Source organism: Anabrus simplex, chromosome 8 (genome assembly GCF_040414725.1).
Source record: "Anabrus simplex isolate iqAnaSimp1 chromosome 8, ASM4041472v1, whole genome shotgun sequence".
NCBI lineage: Eukaryota > Metazoa > Arthropoda > Insecta > Orthoptera > Tettigoniidae > Anabrus > Anabrus simplex.
This window is the reverse complement of record NC_090272.1, coordinates 195,164,883-195,181,814: the sequence shown is the minus strand read 5'-3', so window position 1 is coordinate 195,181,814 and position 16,932 is coordinate 195,164,883. Positions and strand designations below refer to the sequence as shown.

General features: G+C 39.4%; 1 protein-coding gene across 1 annotated transcript in view; it reads right to left on the bottom strand.

Moving 5' to 3' along the window:
- LOC136879362 (E3 ubiquitin-protein ligase TTC3) overlaps positions 1-16,932 on the bottom strand; it is a 349,380-nt gene that overhangs the window by 157,149 nt on the left and 175,299 nt on the right. Inside the window, exon 18 of the mRNA XM_068229092.1 lies at positions 10,658-11,302. Coding sequence (XP_068085193.1) covers positions 10,658-11,302 — 645 coding nt within the window. The remainder of the gene's footprint in view (positions 1-10,657; positions 11,303-16,932) is intronic.

Sequence of the window (16,932 nt, the reverse complement as noted above, 5' to 3'; positions counted from 1 at the left end):
CATTAAGAGTGCACATTCCTATCAGTCTTAGCAGGGATCGAATCACTGGTATATTACAATGAATCAATATACCACATACCAGTAGTTATCAGAACATGTACGAACTAAAAGAATGACATGCTACCATCTATCAGAAATGAGTGGCAGCAGAAGGGACAAAGCACATCACAACAAACAGCAGTCAATGTAATGTTATTCTTACCAAGCGAGTTGGCCATGCAGTTAGGCGCATGCAGCTGTGAGTTTGCATTCGGGACATAGTGGGTTCTAACCACACTGTTGGCAGCCCTGAAGATAGTTTTCCATGGTTTCCTCATAATACCAATACAGTTGGTCCGTAATTGGACATTATAAATTTTTCACCTAACTCATTCCTGGTTGCCAGCGTTTTGCCCCAGTGTGTGAAGTTGGGCTCATCAGTTGGTAAATAGTACACCTACCAAGAAGCATGATTTTTACAATTTGTTTTATGTCACAGACGATGAGATAGGAAAGGCTTACGAGTGGGAAGGAAAACACTGTGGCCTTAATTGAGATAGAGCACCATTTGCCTGGTGTGAAAATGGGAAGCCACGGAAAACCGTCTTCGGGGCTGCCAACAGTGGGGCTCGAACCCGCTATCTCCCGGATACAACCTCACAGTGCACTCCTCTAACAGTGTGGCCAACTCACCTGGTAATAATATTTAACGACGAAGTGTGTTAAAATGAGAGCTTATTATTTATTTATTTATTTATTTAAAAATAAATAATATTATGTATTCTCAAACCTTACATGTTTATAATGTATTTTTTGCAGTATTTGCAAAATACGACCACAGAACATGCAATCAAATGTATTTACAAGATATATACCTAATAAATAAATATTATGAAACATAATTGGGAATTTGGAAAGGAAGTCACGCAGTCGGGGGTGTTTTGTAGGTTGTAGCCATTCCTTAAAGGAAAGTAACAAGTGGCACAGTCAACAGTTGAGAATAATAAAGCAGATTTAAAATGGCACACTAGTTGGAAAAGGTTCGCCATCCCTGACTTATACCACCTATCATTACAGTTCAGTTTCTCTACAGAGCTCATCAGGTTTCATCAACACCATTTCTAGTCTAGAATAATCCTGAACCTGGTTGTGGCCATCACTTCCTGATTCACCTGACCTTCCCACACCATTTTTTGGTTTTGTTCCTGTCATTCACATTACTTTCACAGTTAACATTTGATAAATTTAGATAACCCACTACAATCATCTTTCCCTTCTTTGTTGTTCCCCACACAGATGATTATCTTATCAAATAACTGTGTGTCAGCATCACCCCTTTCAGGCCTGTACACCTCAAAAACATCTAGTTGCCCATCATCTTTAGATATGAGCCTTATGAATATTCTCCCTCTTACCGAATCTATCCTCTGTATATGAGAGAAAATTTCCGCATCCTTAGCTATGATTGAACTATTACAAAATGCATTACTTTTTTTGGTGCAGACCTGACGTAGTGATGTTCAGTTTCTGTAGTTTACTAATGCTTTGTGAAATACGATACAGTTTTTATGGTATGGTAATTATTGCTAGAGCACCACAAGCAAGTATTCCAGTCTTAATGGTCGGAAGTGCTTATTTCTTGTGTTATGGACATACACAGCGTACACCGCATATCAACAACGTTACTCATAGCAACTGTTCAAAGTGACGACTGCCAGTCTCAATGCATGCATGGCAATGACGCATGAAGTTCTGCCGCAGTCAAAGTTCCCTGGTGTCTGTTATACCAAGAGACAGGCAGCTTGGACCCTAGCAAGCAGATCATCTGTTTCTACGGTGGTTTCGTACACCAACAACTTGACGTAACCCCAGAGGAAAGAGTCCAGAGCTGCGAGATCTGGCGATCACACTGGCCATGGGACAGGACCTCCCTTCCAATCCAACAAAGAGGATACATGTTGTTCAGGTGCTCACAGACATTAACATTGAAGTGGGCTGGTGCACCGCCGTGTTGAAACCACATCCTTTCATGGGCAACAAGGGGTACAGTCTCCAGGAACTGTGGCAGCACATCTCGCAAGAACACCAGGTAATGTGGACCAGTCAAAAATCCTATTACGTGATCTTGGACAATGCCCGCCCATACATTGACAGAGAATTGTTTCTGGTGGTCACCGATGTGGGTGGCATGGAGATCGTCCTCACTCCAGATATGGCTGTTGCGGCTGTTGAAAACATCACGGTGAGGGTGAATGAGACCTCATCCGTGTATAATACAAGCTGTACAAAGTTCGGCACTGCAACACTGAGGTGGATAATATAATCCATTGACAAAAGTGAATGGGGAGCTCAAAATCCGTTGGTCCCAGTACTTGCACATGTTCTTCATAATAGAGGTATAATACCTGTTCCGCCAGTACTGTCCACACTGTATCCTTCGAAGTGTGTGTTTCACGTGCAAGTTGACGAGTGCTTATTGCTAGGTGGTCGGCCACACGATCCAACACCATCTCCTCAAAGTCTGGTGTTCGGACATGTCTTTGGCGGGAACCTTTGTCGGCTCTCTATGGTGTGAACGACCCCATCTCTCTTAAGTTGGTGTCCACGGAGATACACTTCTTCCTATTAGAATGATGCCTGTTGGAAAAACGTTCTCTGTACATTCGTGCTGCTTTATGGGCACTTCATCCTGCCGCACCGTACATTAAATGCATGTCTGCCAACTCTCATGACTAGTAACGTTCCATCTTTGACTATGCGTCATGCACTGTTCGCAGTAACACACCTCAGCATGGACACAACACAAGCTGTCTGATGCAACAGGCAACTGACACCAGGGATATTGGTATGTATGTGTGTATGTGTGTGGCATAGGTTAATATGCCGGTGCGATGCATGTGGTCGTCACATGACACGTAAGTTGTGTACAGTACATCTGTTTGGTGGTGAGGGGTTTACGCTGTTTCTCAACCGTTGCCTGTTCCAGTGTACAACAGACACCCAAGATCTTTACGGGAGTGCAGCAGAACTGCTTGCGCCATTGCAATACATCCATTGAGACTGGCGGTCATCACTTTGAACAATTACTATGAGCTACATTGTTATGCGGTATACACTGTGTATGTCCCTAACACAATAAATATGCATTTTTGACCAGTGGTTTCCTATCTCAATATAATCGGTTGTGGACCCACTATCACCTGTTTCAATTTGATCCAAAAGGTTTGAGACACACTGCATGTTATCAAATCTGAATCATAAATCAGAAATTAAAATAATTATAAAGAGGCAGCAATAATATAATTATCAATGGTTTTAGATATATATCTTTTTTAGTGATTTCTCCTCCAAGGTAGAACACAGTCCATTCGACTTCCTAAGTTTTTCCAATCTGCTTTACATCGGACAGACACAGACAGGTGTTACGGCAACGATGGGGCCAATCATGACCTTAATTAAGGTACAGCTCCAGCATTTGCCTGCTGTGAAAATGAGAAACCATGAAAAACCATCTTCAGGGCTGCTGACAGTGGGATTCGAGCCCCCTATCTTCCGTGACCCAAATCACACAGCCACTTTCTTGGTGTTCCAAATTCTTACAGGCCATTCAAAGTCTATTCAAACTATTCCTATACTGAATGCTATAAATGTATCAAGAAATTAGTAAAGAAAATCTGACAAATGTAAACAGTTTGATGAGAAATTTATCTGTATGTTTATTACAAGGCTTCCCAATAATTACATTTTAATGATATTAAACTGGAAGAAAAAAATCCTAATTTGATCAACTCTTGGATATGGAATAAATACCATTCAAATTGGGCTAGAAATAGTAGGCAGACTTTTTGGGAACAACCTCAAACAAGAACTAAAAATAAATTAAAATTTCCAAGTTCTGCAATATAGCAGACTATGCACTTGCTGTAGTGGTGATGTGCTTCAAATAAGGGCTTGGGACACCTTGATTATCAGATCCAACCAGAGTGTAATTAATTAAGTACAATGATGAGCAACTGAATTACAGATACCTGTCTAGTTGCATGGAGCACTCTCTTTCACCCTGATGATGATGGCAATGTGGCATGAAAGGGACTCCACAAGATACCTGAAGTGTGGGAAGTCATACTATTCCAATGACCACTGCACAGTCTTCTGTAATATTTGGTGTCGTGCCAGATGCGACCGTGCCGCATGCAACCCGTGACACTAGCGACCACATAATCTGTAATCGTGCCGGATGCGACCGGTGTTGACAATCCAGTTTTAATTTAATACGCTATTTCATCATCCAAGATAAGGTAGGCTAAATCAGAACAAGAAAAGGTTAGAAAATAGGCCAAACATTTATACAAGGTGCATTCCGTAACTACTGCGACCAAATTCATTAAAAATCATTTATTGAAGATATTCATACAAATAATAAAAAATCTTCAAAATAGCACCCTCTTGCGTCGATACACTTCTGGAGGCGGTGTTTCCATGCCTGGAAGGCATCCTGGGAGGCCTTTTCCGGAATGTCCTTTAGAGCCGATGTAACATGCGCCTGGATTCTTTCAATCGTGTCCCAATGTTTTCCTTTCATGACACCGTTTAACTGAGGAAACAACAACAAAAAAATAGTCAGCAGGAGCCAGGTCAGGACTGTAGGGAGGCTGGGGAACCACTGGGGTGTTGGTCCTGGCCAGGAAGTCGTTGACAATGAAGGCGCTATGACTCGGCGCATTGTCGTGATGAACTTTCCACGTGTCCTTGATGTCGCTTCGGAAGAGCGAGACCCTCCTTTTCAGTCTTTTGAGCACTTCCAAGTAGAAAGCTGAGTTCTCTGTAGTCCCAGTAGGTATGAATTCGTAGTGGACAATGCCTCTGACCTCAAAGAAGACAATGAGCATGGTTTTGATCCTGGACTTGCTCATGCGTGCCTTCTTGGGACGGGGCGACGATGGGGTGTGCCACTCTGAACTCTGCCTTTTTGTCTCAGGGTCGTACTCAAAAATCCATGTCTCATCACCAGTGATAACTGAGTTTAAAAAAATTAGGTTCATTTTCACACATTTCCAACATTTCTCGGCACCGAAGCACTCGCATGTCCTTTTGTTCGTCGGTCAACACTTTTGGGACCAGTTTGGCACACACCTTTCTCATGTTCGAATCTTCGGTCACAATGCAGAAAACAGTTGTTTTTAACATGTTTAGAGTTTGTGCTATCAATTGAAGGCTCAGTCGTCTGTCAGAGTTCAAACAATCGCGCACACCCGTCACATTTTTGTCGACTCGTGAGGTTGATGGCCATCCACTGCGAGGTTCATCGGTGATCTCTTCTCGGCCCTCCATGACCGATTTGTGCCATCGGAAAACTTGTGATTTGGACAAGCAATCAGTCCCAAAGGCCTGCTGAAGTAATGGAAACGTTTCGGTGGCGGACTTCCCAAGTTTAACGCAAAATTTGATAGCGTACCGATGCTCTACACAACGATCCATTGTGCCGTGTAACATGAACTCAAAACGGGCTTGACGGAAACGCACATCCTGACTCTCCGGCAGTTCGCTGTCAAATGAGACAAAGAGTGTTTGAAGCTAACACACACACCCCCCCCTCCCCCTAGCCCAGCAGGTTAGAACACAATGCGGTGTACAGTTGCGTCAGAAAAAAATTGGTCGCATTACTTATGGAACGCATGTTGTACACGTGCTTAATAGGACCGAGCTTGGTTGAAATTGGGTACCAGGCTAGCCTCCTCATGTCCATGGAATGTTCATCAAACCATCATCATCAACATTTCTTTGCTCCAGCAAGCTGGGTGCGGTTGTGTATAAACCTCCTCCAGTTTGTCCTATCCATCCACAGATGTTCATATTTGCAATGCCAGTTTACATCTCTAATCTCAAGGTCCTTGAAAATCTGCTTCTCCCAAACATCACGAGGTCTTCATCTTGGTCTCTTTCCAGTATGCTCGAGGAGTTCTGTGGGGATTCATCCTTTTTATGTGACCACACTATCGCAATCTCATCACTTCAGGGCTCTCCAGCAAGCTTCTTTCCCATCCAAGCTGTTGTCAGATATCCATATTCCTTATTTTATCCATTTTTGTTTTTTGTAGACAAGAATAGAGGAATTTCAATTCTGTTGCTTGAAAACTACTCTTTGTTGATCCAGTAAGTGTTGCTGCTTGCAGACCATAGATCAATATAGGTACCAGATATATTTTGTACAAGCTGATCTTGAAAATTAACAGAAATGTTTCATCCAAAAGTATCTGACCTACAGCTTGATAGAATGTGAAAGCTTTCTGTATTCTGTTACTAATCTCTTGATGTATGGTATTGTCTGAGGACAGAACACTACCTAAGCACTGGAAGTTGTCTACAATATCCACCTCATCTCCAATTCTTAGATGAACAGTTGGAGAGTTTCTACTCATCACCAAGCCAACTGTCTTGGCTTTGCCGATTTTAAGACCTAAGGTTGTAAACGCTTCATGCCAAAGAGCTAGTCTAGCTTGTGTTTCTGCTTCTGTCTCGCCCTATACCATCACATCATCAGCAAAAACCAAGTCATTAGTTGCTGGATCCTTTCTTTTAACTGCTTTTAAAACTTCATCCATTATTATGATTATGAAGAGTGGTGAAAGACAACTTACTTGCTGGACTTCACTCTTCGTTTCGAACCAACCTGACCTTCCATCCTGGACCTAGAAACAGCCTTGGTTTCATCATATACGTACTCGTGCTATGAGGTCATGGGGCACTTTCTTATGTCTCAAACATTCCCATATATGCCTACGTGGTACATGGTCATGTGCTTTCTCGATGTCCAGATAAACAGTTATAAGCGTTTTATCTTTCACATAATACTTCTCAGAGCATTCTGGTGGCAAAAATGAGGTCTATAGTTGATCTATGAGGTCTAAATCCATGCTGTTCCTCCTCAAGTGTGGATTCAACATATTTTCTAATCCTGCTCTCAAGGATGGATTCTTAGATTTTGAGGCCATGTGACAGAGTTACACCTCTGTAGTTGGTACATTTCTTCCTGTCATCTTTTTTCAGTAATGGTATGATGACTTCCTGCTTCCAGTCACTGGGTATTACATTCCCTTTCCAAATTTTTGTTCAGCACTCTGTACATTCACTGTTGTACAACCTCTCCGAGTGCTTTGATCATCTCAACACTAAATTCATCTGATCCAGTTGACTTCTTGTTTTTCAGTTTAGATACTGCTGTTTCCACTTCCAACCATCAAACCAATCAACCACAATTCAGGAGTAGCTGGATGGTGCAATGTCTTACTGTATGTACAGGTCTCCTGCATTGTGCTGGAGGTGAACAAATGTGTGGACATAATCTGACGACAGCAGGTTTCTTTATTGTTCATCGGCGAGGGATCCTGTCAGATGAACCAGGGGTCCCATTTCATCCCACGTGAACACACGCCATATGAATCACCTCCAACTTGGAACTGTACCCTGCTGACAAGAGAATCCATTGCCTCAAGTGCTTGGCGACTCACTTGTACTCTGCCATCAACATGTACTAACTGGTACCACAATTCATTTGTCCAGATTATCTTTATCTATGCTTTGAGAGTTCAATGGTGGTGCTCTTGTGCCAATGTCATTCTTTATGCTTTGTGTCATGCAATGAGTGCTGGTACCCAAGTGGGACAGTGCCTTCTGTATTTCATAATGAGGAGATGGGCCTAGATTGTGTGGCTGCTCACACCTCATTGTTATCCAGCATTGATTCTGCAAGCAATCTGTTTGCACTGTGATCTGTTTATTTGCTCCTACCGCCCAAGTCAGTAAACGGTGACCCGTCAACAACAGGTACGCCACTGTAGCTGGCCCTGATGATGGTGGTTTTGCCTAAATCTACATAATCATGGTATACTCTGGACATGGTGGCCCACTGCCTGCATTTCAGAGATGGAATAGCCCATAGGTAAGGCAGCGACAATCTGGCTATGATCAAAAGCGCTGAGGTCTCGTGTCTTACCCAACCTATGCTCACCTGTCACTCATAGCTGGACAGAACATTGTCTTACTGTATTTACAGGTCTCCATGACTGTTCTGTACTGACTTACAAGTTCTTAGTTTTTAATTCTTAAAGAACTTTAGTCTATGAGTCCACCTTTCAATATTTAAAAGACTCAAATTGAATTATAATTTAGTTACCTCAAAAAAATTTAAAATGGTACATGTTTTGACCCTATTAGGTCATCTTCAGCCAATTACAAACATAGAAGAAATGACGTCTTAAAAACTATAAAAATGTATTGAACAAATGAAATAGTATTATGCACTCTGACCCAAGGTAATTTTCTTGCTTTATTAGAAAAAAAGTGGTTATAACCACTTTGTCAATTTCAATCAAACTGAAGCAAAGAAGATTACTCTATGACACGCTTCTTTTTTTATTTTTTTTTATTTTCATGTGTACATGTTTTTCATTATTTTAACAATTTCATTTGTTCAACACATTTTATAGTTTTTAAGATGTCATTTGTACGTTTGTAATTGGCTGAATATGACCGAACACGGTCAAAACATATACCAAAATATGACTAAGTTTATCACTTAATTTGAATGTAAGTACTGAAAGTTGGACCCATAAACAAAAATTATTTTAGAATTAAAAATCAAGAACAGTACGAGGTCTGACGACATCCGAGTCATGTACCACGATGAACTATTGCATTTGCCACACCGACCACAGCACCGTTCTGCCAAAATGGCATTGATAACCGACAATGATCGGCGTAGTTATTCAGTGAAAATTTAGTCTTATTAGGTATTTAATATTAAATAAAGCTGCTTTGGAGCCTGATGCTGTACACTCCAAGCAAATCATTTCTAATTTAATATTCTGATGAGGACCATGAATCTGTGTAGGACGTTTACCTATTTACTGGTATATGAGAAATTTCAGTAACAATTTTCTTAAGAGGCAAAGCACACACTCATCAATTATTTTCTAATTCTTAAGAGGAGACACTCATACATAATTCAATTGGTGTTAAAGGCATTTTAAGTTCCTGTAATCACATATTGAGCTATGGTGTATTAGCATATAAGGTGCTGATATAATGAGTTACTCAGAGAAGAATATACTTTCTTTTTTTTTTTTTTTTTTTTTTTTTTTTTTTTGCTAGCGGCTTTACGTCGCACCGACACAGATAGGTCTTATGGCGACGATGGGATGGGAAAGGCCTAGGAGTTGGAAGGAAGCGGCCGTGGCCTTAATTAAGGTACAGCCCCAGCATTTGCCTGGTGTGAAAATGGGAAACCACGGAAAACCATTTTCAGGGCTGCCGATAGTGGGATTCGAACCTACTATCTCCCGGATGCAAGCTCACAGCCGCGCGCCTCGAGCTTGCATCCGGGAGATAGTAGGTTCGAATATACTTTCTATCTTGAAGTTTGATATATTTCTCGTGTTATTTTGACATGAATATGTCTTATAGGTGGGGGCTCACCCAAAAATTTGTACCGTGATGCGATAAAATGTGATGGAAGTGACATCACGAGTCATTACCGGAGGCCTTAGTTTCATTTATTTATTTATTTACAGTATTTACTGAAGGAGACATATTCATGATCATTAGCTTTTCGCAAAGGGAAAAGTAGTAGTAGTTGTTTTTGTTTTGTGTGTTCAAGCTTCTTGCTTACAACCTACAGCCCTAACATCTGGGAAGATGTAGCCTACCAATACTTGGAATACAGTAATCTGAGTGAAATTTGTTGTCCTGTGGATACTCAAAAAGCAAACAGAACAGTTTATAGGTTGTCAGTAGCCAGAATAACAAATGTAAAGTTTAACAAGGGTCCAAAAAGTCATGATCAACATTTTATAATGTAACTATAAATAGAATTTAGGCCTAAAATGCAGAGTTTGAATGCTCCAACAAACCTATAAAGAGTAATCAACAATAAATAACTAAAGAAGGATAAAGAATTTTTCCCATTACTTCACAGTGAGTAGCTGTCTTAACATCACACAATTTTAAAAACATTTAAGCTCTTTATGCCTTTTCAATCAAGAAATTACCTGAGTTTTTCACACAATTTTTATTAGAGAGGATGTGGATCGAATAATTAAGATCAGAAGAACTCTGCGAGGTTCCGCCAGCTCTCTCTGGCCAGTCAGTTTCCACAAGGTACCATTCAAGGTAATATTACGATAATTATCTGGCAGTAAAGTAATGCAGCTATTTTGCATTTCTACTGCAGTAATTGCTGAGCTACAATCTACACTTTTATTTATTCCTATCACATTATTCAGTCAGCAGATTCCTTGTAAGGCCTCGAATTTGAGCTACTGTTAAATATCAGTACTGCTATGGAGTAATTAACACACTCCACAGCAACTTGCTACCATTGCGTTGTTACTTTGTATTTTTTTTTTAAATGCTCCTAACAAGTTTATATTTACTTTTTAAGATTTATTTTAAAAAGGCAGATGAAATAGTACCAACTGGAAGCATGCTGTCATTTGCAAATTTCAGACTTAGGAGAGCGTTAGGTTTCCTACCATGTTCCCCTTGCTTAAGGTGAGCCTTTTAAGGGAACTTCAGAGGAGCATTGGCATTCAGGAATGACGACAGGTGAACACACATTTTAAAATGAACAATCCTTACAGTATATAAAAATAAATATAATCATAGAAGTTACTGAACTCACCTGGTTGGTGATTAGTTGCATCTGCAGCATTCACTTGAAAATAATTCGATACGTATTCAACAAACTTCTCCTTTTTATCTCCATTAGAATAAAACCCATGTTCAATGAGGTCATCATAAAATTTCTCCACTTGAACTGTAGGAGGCATGAACTCTTGGGCATTAGGATTTAAGCCAGTAATGGAGGATATATCACTTTTGGTATCTACATGTTCATCCTCATCTTCCTCTTCCACTTCCTCCTCTTCATCTTCTACTTCCTCGTCGCTTTCTGAATCTGAAGAATCGTCAACGTCGCTGAAATACATTTCGCTAGATGAATTGAGAACTTTGGAAACAAAGTCTTCATCAGGTTCCTTATCTTCGACATCATTATTCAAAGTGGGTTCGGCCGGGACTGGAGACATTTCTGAATTGTTAGAAGTAACTTCTTCCTTGATGGGGGCTAGACTATCTAGATGGTTAGTAACAGGCAACTTTTCTTCAGCTGGAGGCACAACAGTTGACTTGCTCCCCAACTTGAAGATGAGTCCCTCACTCAGTTCAGATTTCACTTGACTGTAGGTCTCAGGCAATTGGCTCGCAACACACAAATAATCGTCCAAAGCAGCAAAACGGTACGACTGAAGTAGGAAATTGCAAATTCCTGCAAAAGAAAAAGAAATCACAGATTAAAAAGTTCAGCATAGTGGTTAACAACAAATACTTTAGGAAGTGATAAACAAGTAGCAACATATCCCCCAGAAAACTACAAAAAGATTATCTAACACTAGGGGTGCTAATGGGGTAGTAGTGCTGTTGTGTCAAGGAACCACCAATGAAGGGAAACAAAGATAAATTCTTAAGAAGTCTATAAGAAGTCATTTCAACACATCTACTCTTGTTCACTTGAACAGGAGCATTATGTACTATTGTCGCGGCCACCAAATTAGGCAGGTGAGGAAAACTGCGCTGTCGTCAGATATGGGAACGACGAAGCGACAGATGGTCGAGAGTCGCTTACCCCTGGGCACGGATTGGCAACGCTAATCGTTCAGTGCTGTCAAACTGAAGTCCATCCGCTCCAGGCCACCTTACCCGAGTTATTCCCTGTCAAGCAGCGGTTGAGCTCGCATCGTAAAGGCAGTTAAAGATGGATAGTGAATGTGAATTGATTTGGGCTAGAGTCAAGAGAGAAGTGGCAGAGAGAAACAAGACATTCAAAATAAAGGGCGTAGAAAAACTCACGTCAGAAGCCATCGACCATGTGACTACTGTAGATTGGGAAAAGTGCTTCAATCGCGCGGAAGATGTTCAAACAGACAATTGGGCCAAGGAAATAGTAAGGGACGAAAGAAAGGAGCCATTCATCACCAGTGTAAAAGACGACTCGACAGATAGTGAGATAAATGATGACAGTGACTAAGACTGCCTTGAAGCCAGAAACCGATTCTTACTTCATTGTAAATTAAAAGTAAACCTATTCTTTAAAGTAGTTCTTTTCCTATATTACTCGGTACAATATACAGTATTCAAATATTTATAATGTAATAAAAATGATACGGATTAATATGTAATCCGAAAGTATTTAAGGGGTCCTGCAGCCTATGCTGGTGCGCACACCCCAAATTGCCTCAGCTAGCGACATTTACATGATCGCTTTCCGAGCCATTTTCCAGGAAAATTAAAAGACTCACGGAAATATGTTTCAGATAAAAAATATAACTCAGGTGATTTTTTACATTTTTCCTGCAGACAAAATTTTATTGGCTGAAGAAATAAAAACTTGGCTGTTTACTGAAATTTTCAATACATGATTCTACGGATTTAAACTTACTCGTTCAAGATTTTATTTTTCATAATTATTTAAAGTGGTTTATATGGAAAATAGTTATACCACTGGAATCAGCAATTTTTTCTGAAGCTTATAGTATAATTTGTCTCGAAACATTGTATGAAGTAACATCAGAAGCTTGAGAGAGAACAACTTGCCTCGCGCTCCGAAATGATGTGTTCAGTTAGACATTTCTTCGCCAGTTGCTACATAACCTTGGCAAAAGCGTGATTTCTTTGACCCGCCTAATTTCGTGGCCGCGACAATAAGCATGTTACCCCTTTACTTCTGGGCTTGCTTGATTTCATTTCAATATGATATAACTTCCATCAACCAATCTTAAATTCTCTCTAGACACATATGTAAAATTCAAGATTGAACAAGGTTCCCATTACCCTGCTGTCATTCTTCCTGTCTTCAACATTCATATGCATACTTGTTTCTTTTCTATTACAGATGCAGTACATATACGGCATAATGCCCTCAGCATAAATTACATTATTTTGAAAGGTAAATTGTATAAATGTCACCTCAAATTACTTGGAGAGTGAGGTGTTCATTGCCAAGGCTGGGATACATCAGCCCACGCCCAGAAATACATATACTTTTGTAAGAATACATCTGAAATAGTGCAATATTTTCCATTCTAATGTCAACAGCCACTGTCACCAGCTGAAATTTGTTTCATATGAAGTCACTCCCAGAATTCAACACAGATGTAATTACCAAGTGCAGTAGAATAAACACTCCTAAGCTCTGAACATTATAATTGATGTCTGCAAATACTGTAATTTTACAAGTTGTTTTGCGTCGCACCGACACAAATACGTCTTATGACGATGATGGGACAGGAAAGAGCAAGGAGTGGGAAGGAAGCGGCTGTAGCCTTAATTAAGGGATAGCCCCAGCATTTGTCTGATGTGAAAATGGAAAACCACGGAAAACCATCTTCAGAGCTGCCAACAGTGGGGTTCGAACTCATTATCCCCCGAATACTGGATACTGGCCGCACCTAAGAGGCTGCAATTATCTAGGGAAAATGATTAGAAAAAAAAAATTCAACCAATCACAAGCTGTCATTCATATTGATTTAAGCCAATAGGCAGCAATCAACTGGATTTTCTTCAGCAATTTAGATTTTTCAAATATAGTAGTTATTTCAAGTCTTTGTCTCTCTAGTACAGTCTAGCATAGTTTACAGTTTAGCGTAACTAATGAGAAAACCTATTAGTCAACGCTGTACCACAGGTAGCTAGAGAAACGTTGTGCACTATACTCAAGCAATGATAACTGAGGCAGGGAAATATGAAGGTGTTGTGAAGAACTGTGTCATCACTTTGAGAGCTGGTGATAGTGATAATTATCTCATTAGAAGGCTCCAGTAATTTTGGGATTAATGCATTATTCCCTTTGTAGGCCATAATCATTTTCCTGAGCCAGCCATTGGTAGAGGTGTTTTTTTTTCCTCATTCCCTTTTCCTTAATTTACTTTTCTCATTTTAGTGTCAGAAGTTTAAGGCAAGTTCATAAGTGCGTTTTCAGTTTTCGTGAATTTATTACATTAATTACATTTTACGAGAGAAGTGTGCTGTGATCTTATTGCATCAGCAACAGTAGAGCAGTGGCAACATAGGAAGATATGGTCACATGGTTCATAAACTGTCAATATAGAAGTCAAACTGTTTGGGGTAAGCAAGGAAAATAAATGAATAACCTTCCAAACAACCTCTTGATTTTACATATTTGTATTAAGTAAAACCCCAAGCAGGCAGAATAGAAATATATAGTGTGACAACTTGTTCTGGTTGATATGTTCCTTCATTACATGACGCTGGTGTAGGTGTATAGGCATCAGCTGACTATGAACACGTTCTAAATGGAATTTGATGCAACTTAATTCAGAATTTCTCTTTTAAATAAATTGTTTAAAACTGTGTATTCATGGTTGTGGTGTTTCAGGACTGCATTCTGTTTACTAATCGATGACTTTTATGTGCGATGAGTTTAACATTTCTATTCAAAAATATAATCTTAATTATTTAACTTACCTTCAAAGGCACAGGAAACAGATTTTAAAACAAACTCTCAAGTATCAATAATTCTCTTTAAAGAACACATGCACATAACAGTAAACCTCACCGTAATCATCGCCATAAGACCTATCTGTGTCGGTGAGACTTCAAACAGGTTCTAAACAAACCTCCTCATAGGTGCGCGCTTCCAGGAGGGCACAGCTATCAAGGGTTCCTATCGACAAGAAACAGAACAACTCTCATTCACTAGCTCCTGGAAGATTTGGTGAACTGCTGAGGCTTAAAGGATATCGATATAGCAATGGGCTATGGTTGATGACGGTTAAAGCTGGTTATTGTAGGACAAAGCTCAAGCAATTGTCATTATTGCCCACTATAGCTTGTCACTATGCATTGTTCTAGAATTACCAGAACCTGAACAGTGTCTCTGGCCAACGTGTGAAATGGTAACAAGATGCTGACAGTGAAGTATATTAGGAAAATTCTCACAGCAAAATAACAAGACCAAAATTTACATCTTTAATTACAGCAGCTCCGCAAGATGAGAGCATAACAAAAAAGAACGTTTAAATCCCAGCACACCATAACAAGATTCAAATTCTCCAGGAGCGCTACTGGAAAACGTATGGGACATAACTTAAAACACTGTGCTGTGTACCTTCTTTACATCCAACTACCAGTACACGACATAAAACATGCTATCCTTCCCATCCTAGGCAGGTTTCTATAATTTATTAGGCGACTTTTATAGATTTCTGCCGCCTTACTGACTATCAGCAGCAGATGTTAAACATAGGCAAGAAAATTAAGGGCAAAACCAAAAAGAAATCATTAACGACAAACACTTACCGTTAAATCCAACAGTTACCCAGAGACCATGAACCCAAAATAACCCTTGGCATGGCAATAAATTGTTTTAACACTACCAAAGAAAACAAGATGTTCATTGAGAACAAGGTACATAATATTTTATTCAATAAATAAGAGTAAAAGGGAGACATAATTAGTATAAAAATTAAGGAATTAAACGCCCTCGAGATCAAACAATAAAAATTAAATAACTGGAGGTCCAACCTATTCAATACTCAAAAGAAAGAAACGTAGCAATCACATTTCTATTTAAATGGGACCGGTTTCGACCTTAGTCTAGGCCATCATCAGCCATAAAAAACATGTAAAATGTTTAAGAATGTTGGAGGTCAGTTTTTCACTGTTAGGCACAAAGACACGACATCACATTCTGTTCTGCACAAAGTCACAACATTAACAATCAACTTGCGAAGATCAAAAAGGCTTGAATTCGCAGACGAACAGATCTGTAGATGAAAGCCGCCAGCTCCCGGTGACTACGTGGCACACTCAAGGTCACGCGCTGCGGCCAAACACCAAAGCAGAGTGGAGAACGTTTCGAAGGTCCAGAACCTGTCACGGCTGCGGGAAGCCAAGTACGTATATAAAAATGTACGATGCCAATTAGTATAAACGAACGAGCACCCGTACTCCAGCTAAGATCTTGGTAAACAGTTGATTTGAAAAAACAATTGTAGAGAGAAGATCTGTTCGTCTGCGAATTCAAGCCTTTTTGATCTTCGCAAGTTGATTGTTAATGTTGTGACTTTGTGCAGAACAGAATGTGATGTCGTGTCTTTGTGCCTAACAGTGAAAAACTGACCTCCAACATTCTTAAACATTTTACATGTTTTTTATGGCTGATGATGGCCTAGACTAAGGTCGAAACCGGTCCCATTTAAATAGAAATGTGATTGCTACGTTTCTTTCTTTTGAGTATTGAATAGGTTGAACCTCCAGTTATTTAATTTTTAACATCAATAATTTCAATACGGAACAATGAAATTTTTATCTTTAAATCAAACAATAACCTACTTAAAACCAAAATAGTGGTGTATAAATGTAAAATGTTCGGCCGAACGAAAAGGAAAAAGGAATTAATACATTTTCTTTATTTTTAAAAACTTCCAAGGAATTGAGCACCTTAGTAACCTGTTTTACAATTCACCAGAAACCTTTTCTTTGCTTAAGTTATTCTCTTCCATAGTTTCAGGCAATTTGATTTTCTTTCATTATTATTATTATTATTATTACTATTATTATTATTATTATTATTATTATTATTATTATTATTATTATTATTATTACCATCCAGAGATTCTACCAGAATTCAGTTCGTATCTCATTGCCAGTAAACGCAGTTAAACACACAACCCAACCAGAGGGTAGAATAAAATCAACCCCAGAAAAATAATGAAGGGAAATTAAGAAGGAAAAGGCAAGGAAAATGAGTTAATACACCACCAAGATGTAGAGACCACCCAACACAAATAATTAGAATACAACGTAAAGACCGAAAGCCACCCCATTAAAATAATAATAATAATAATAATAATAATAATAATAATAATAATAATAATA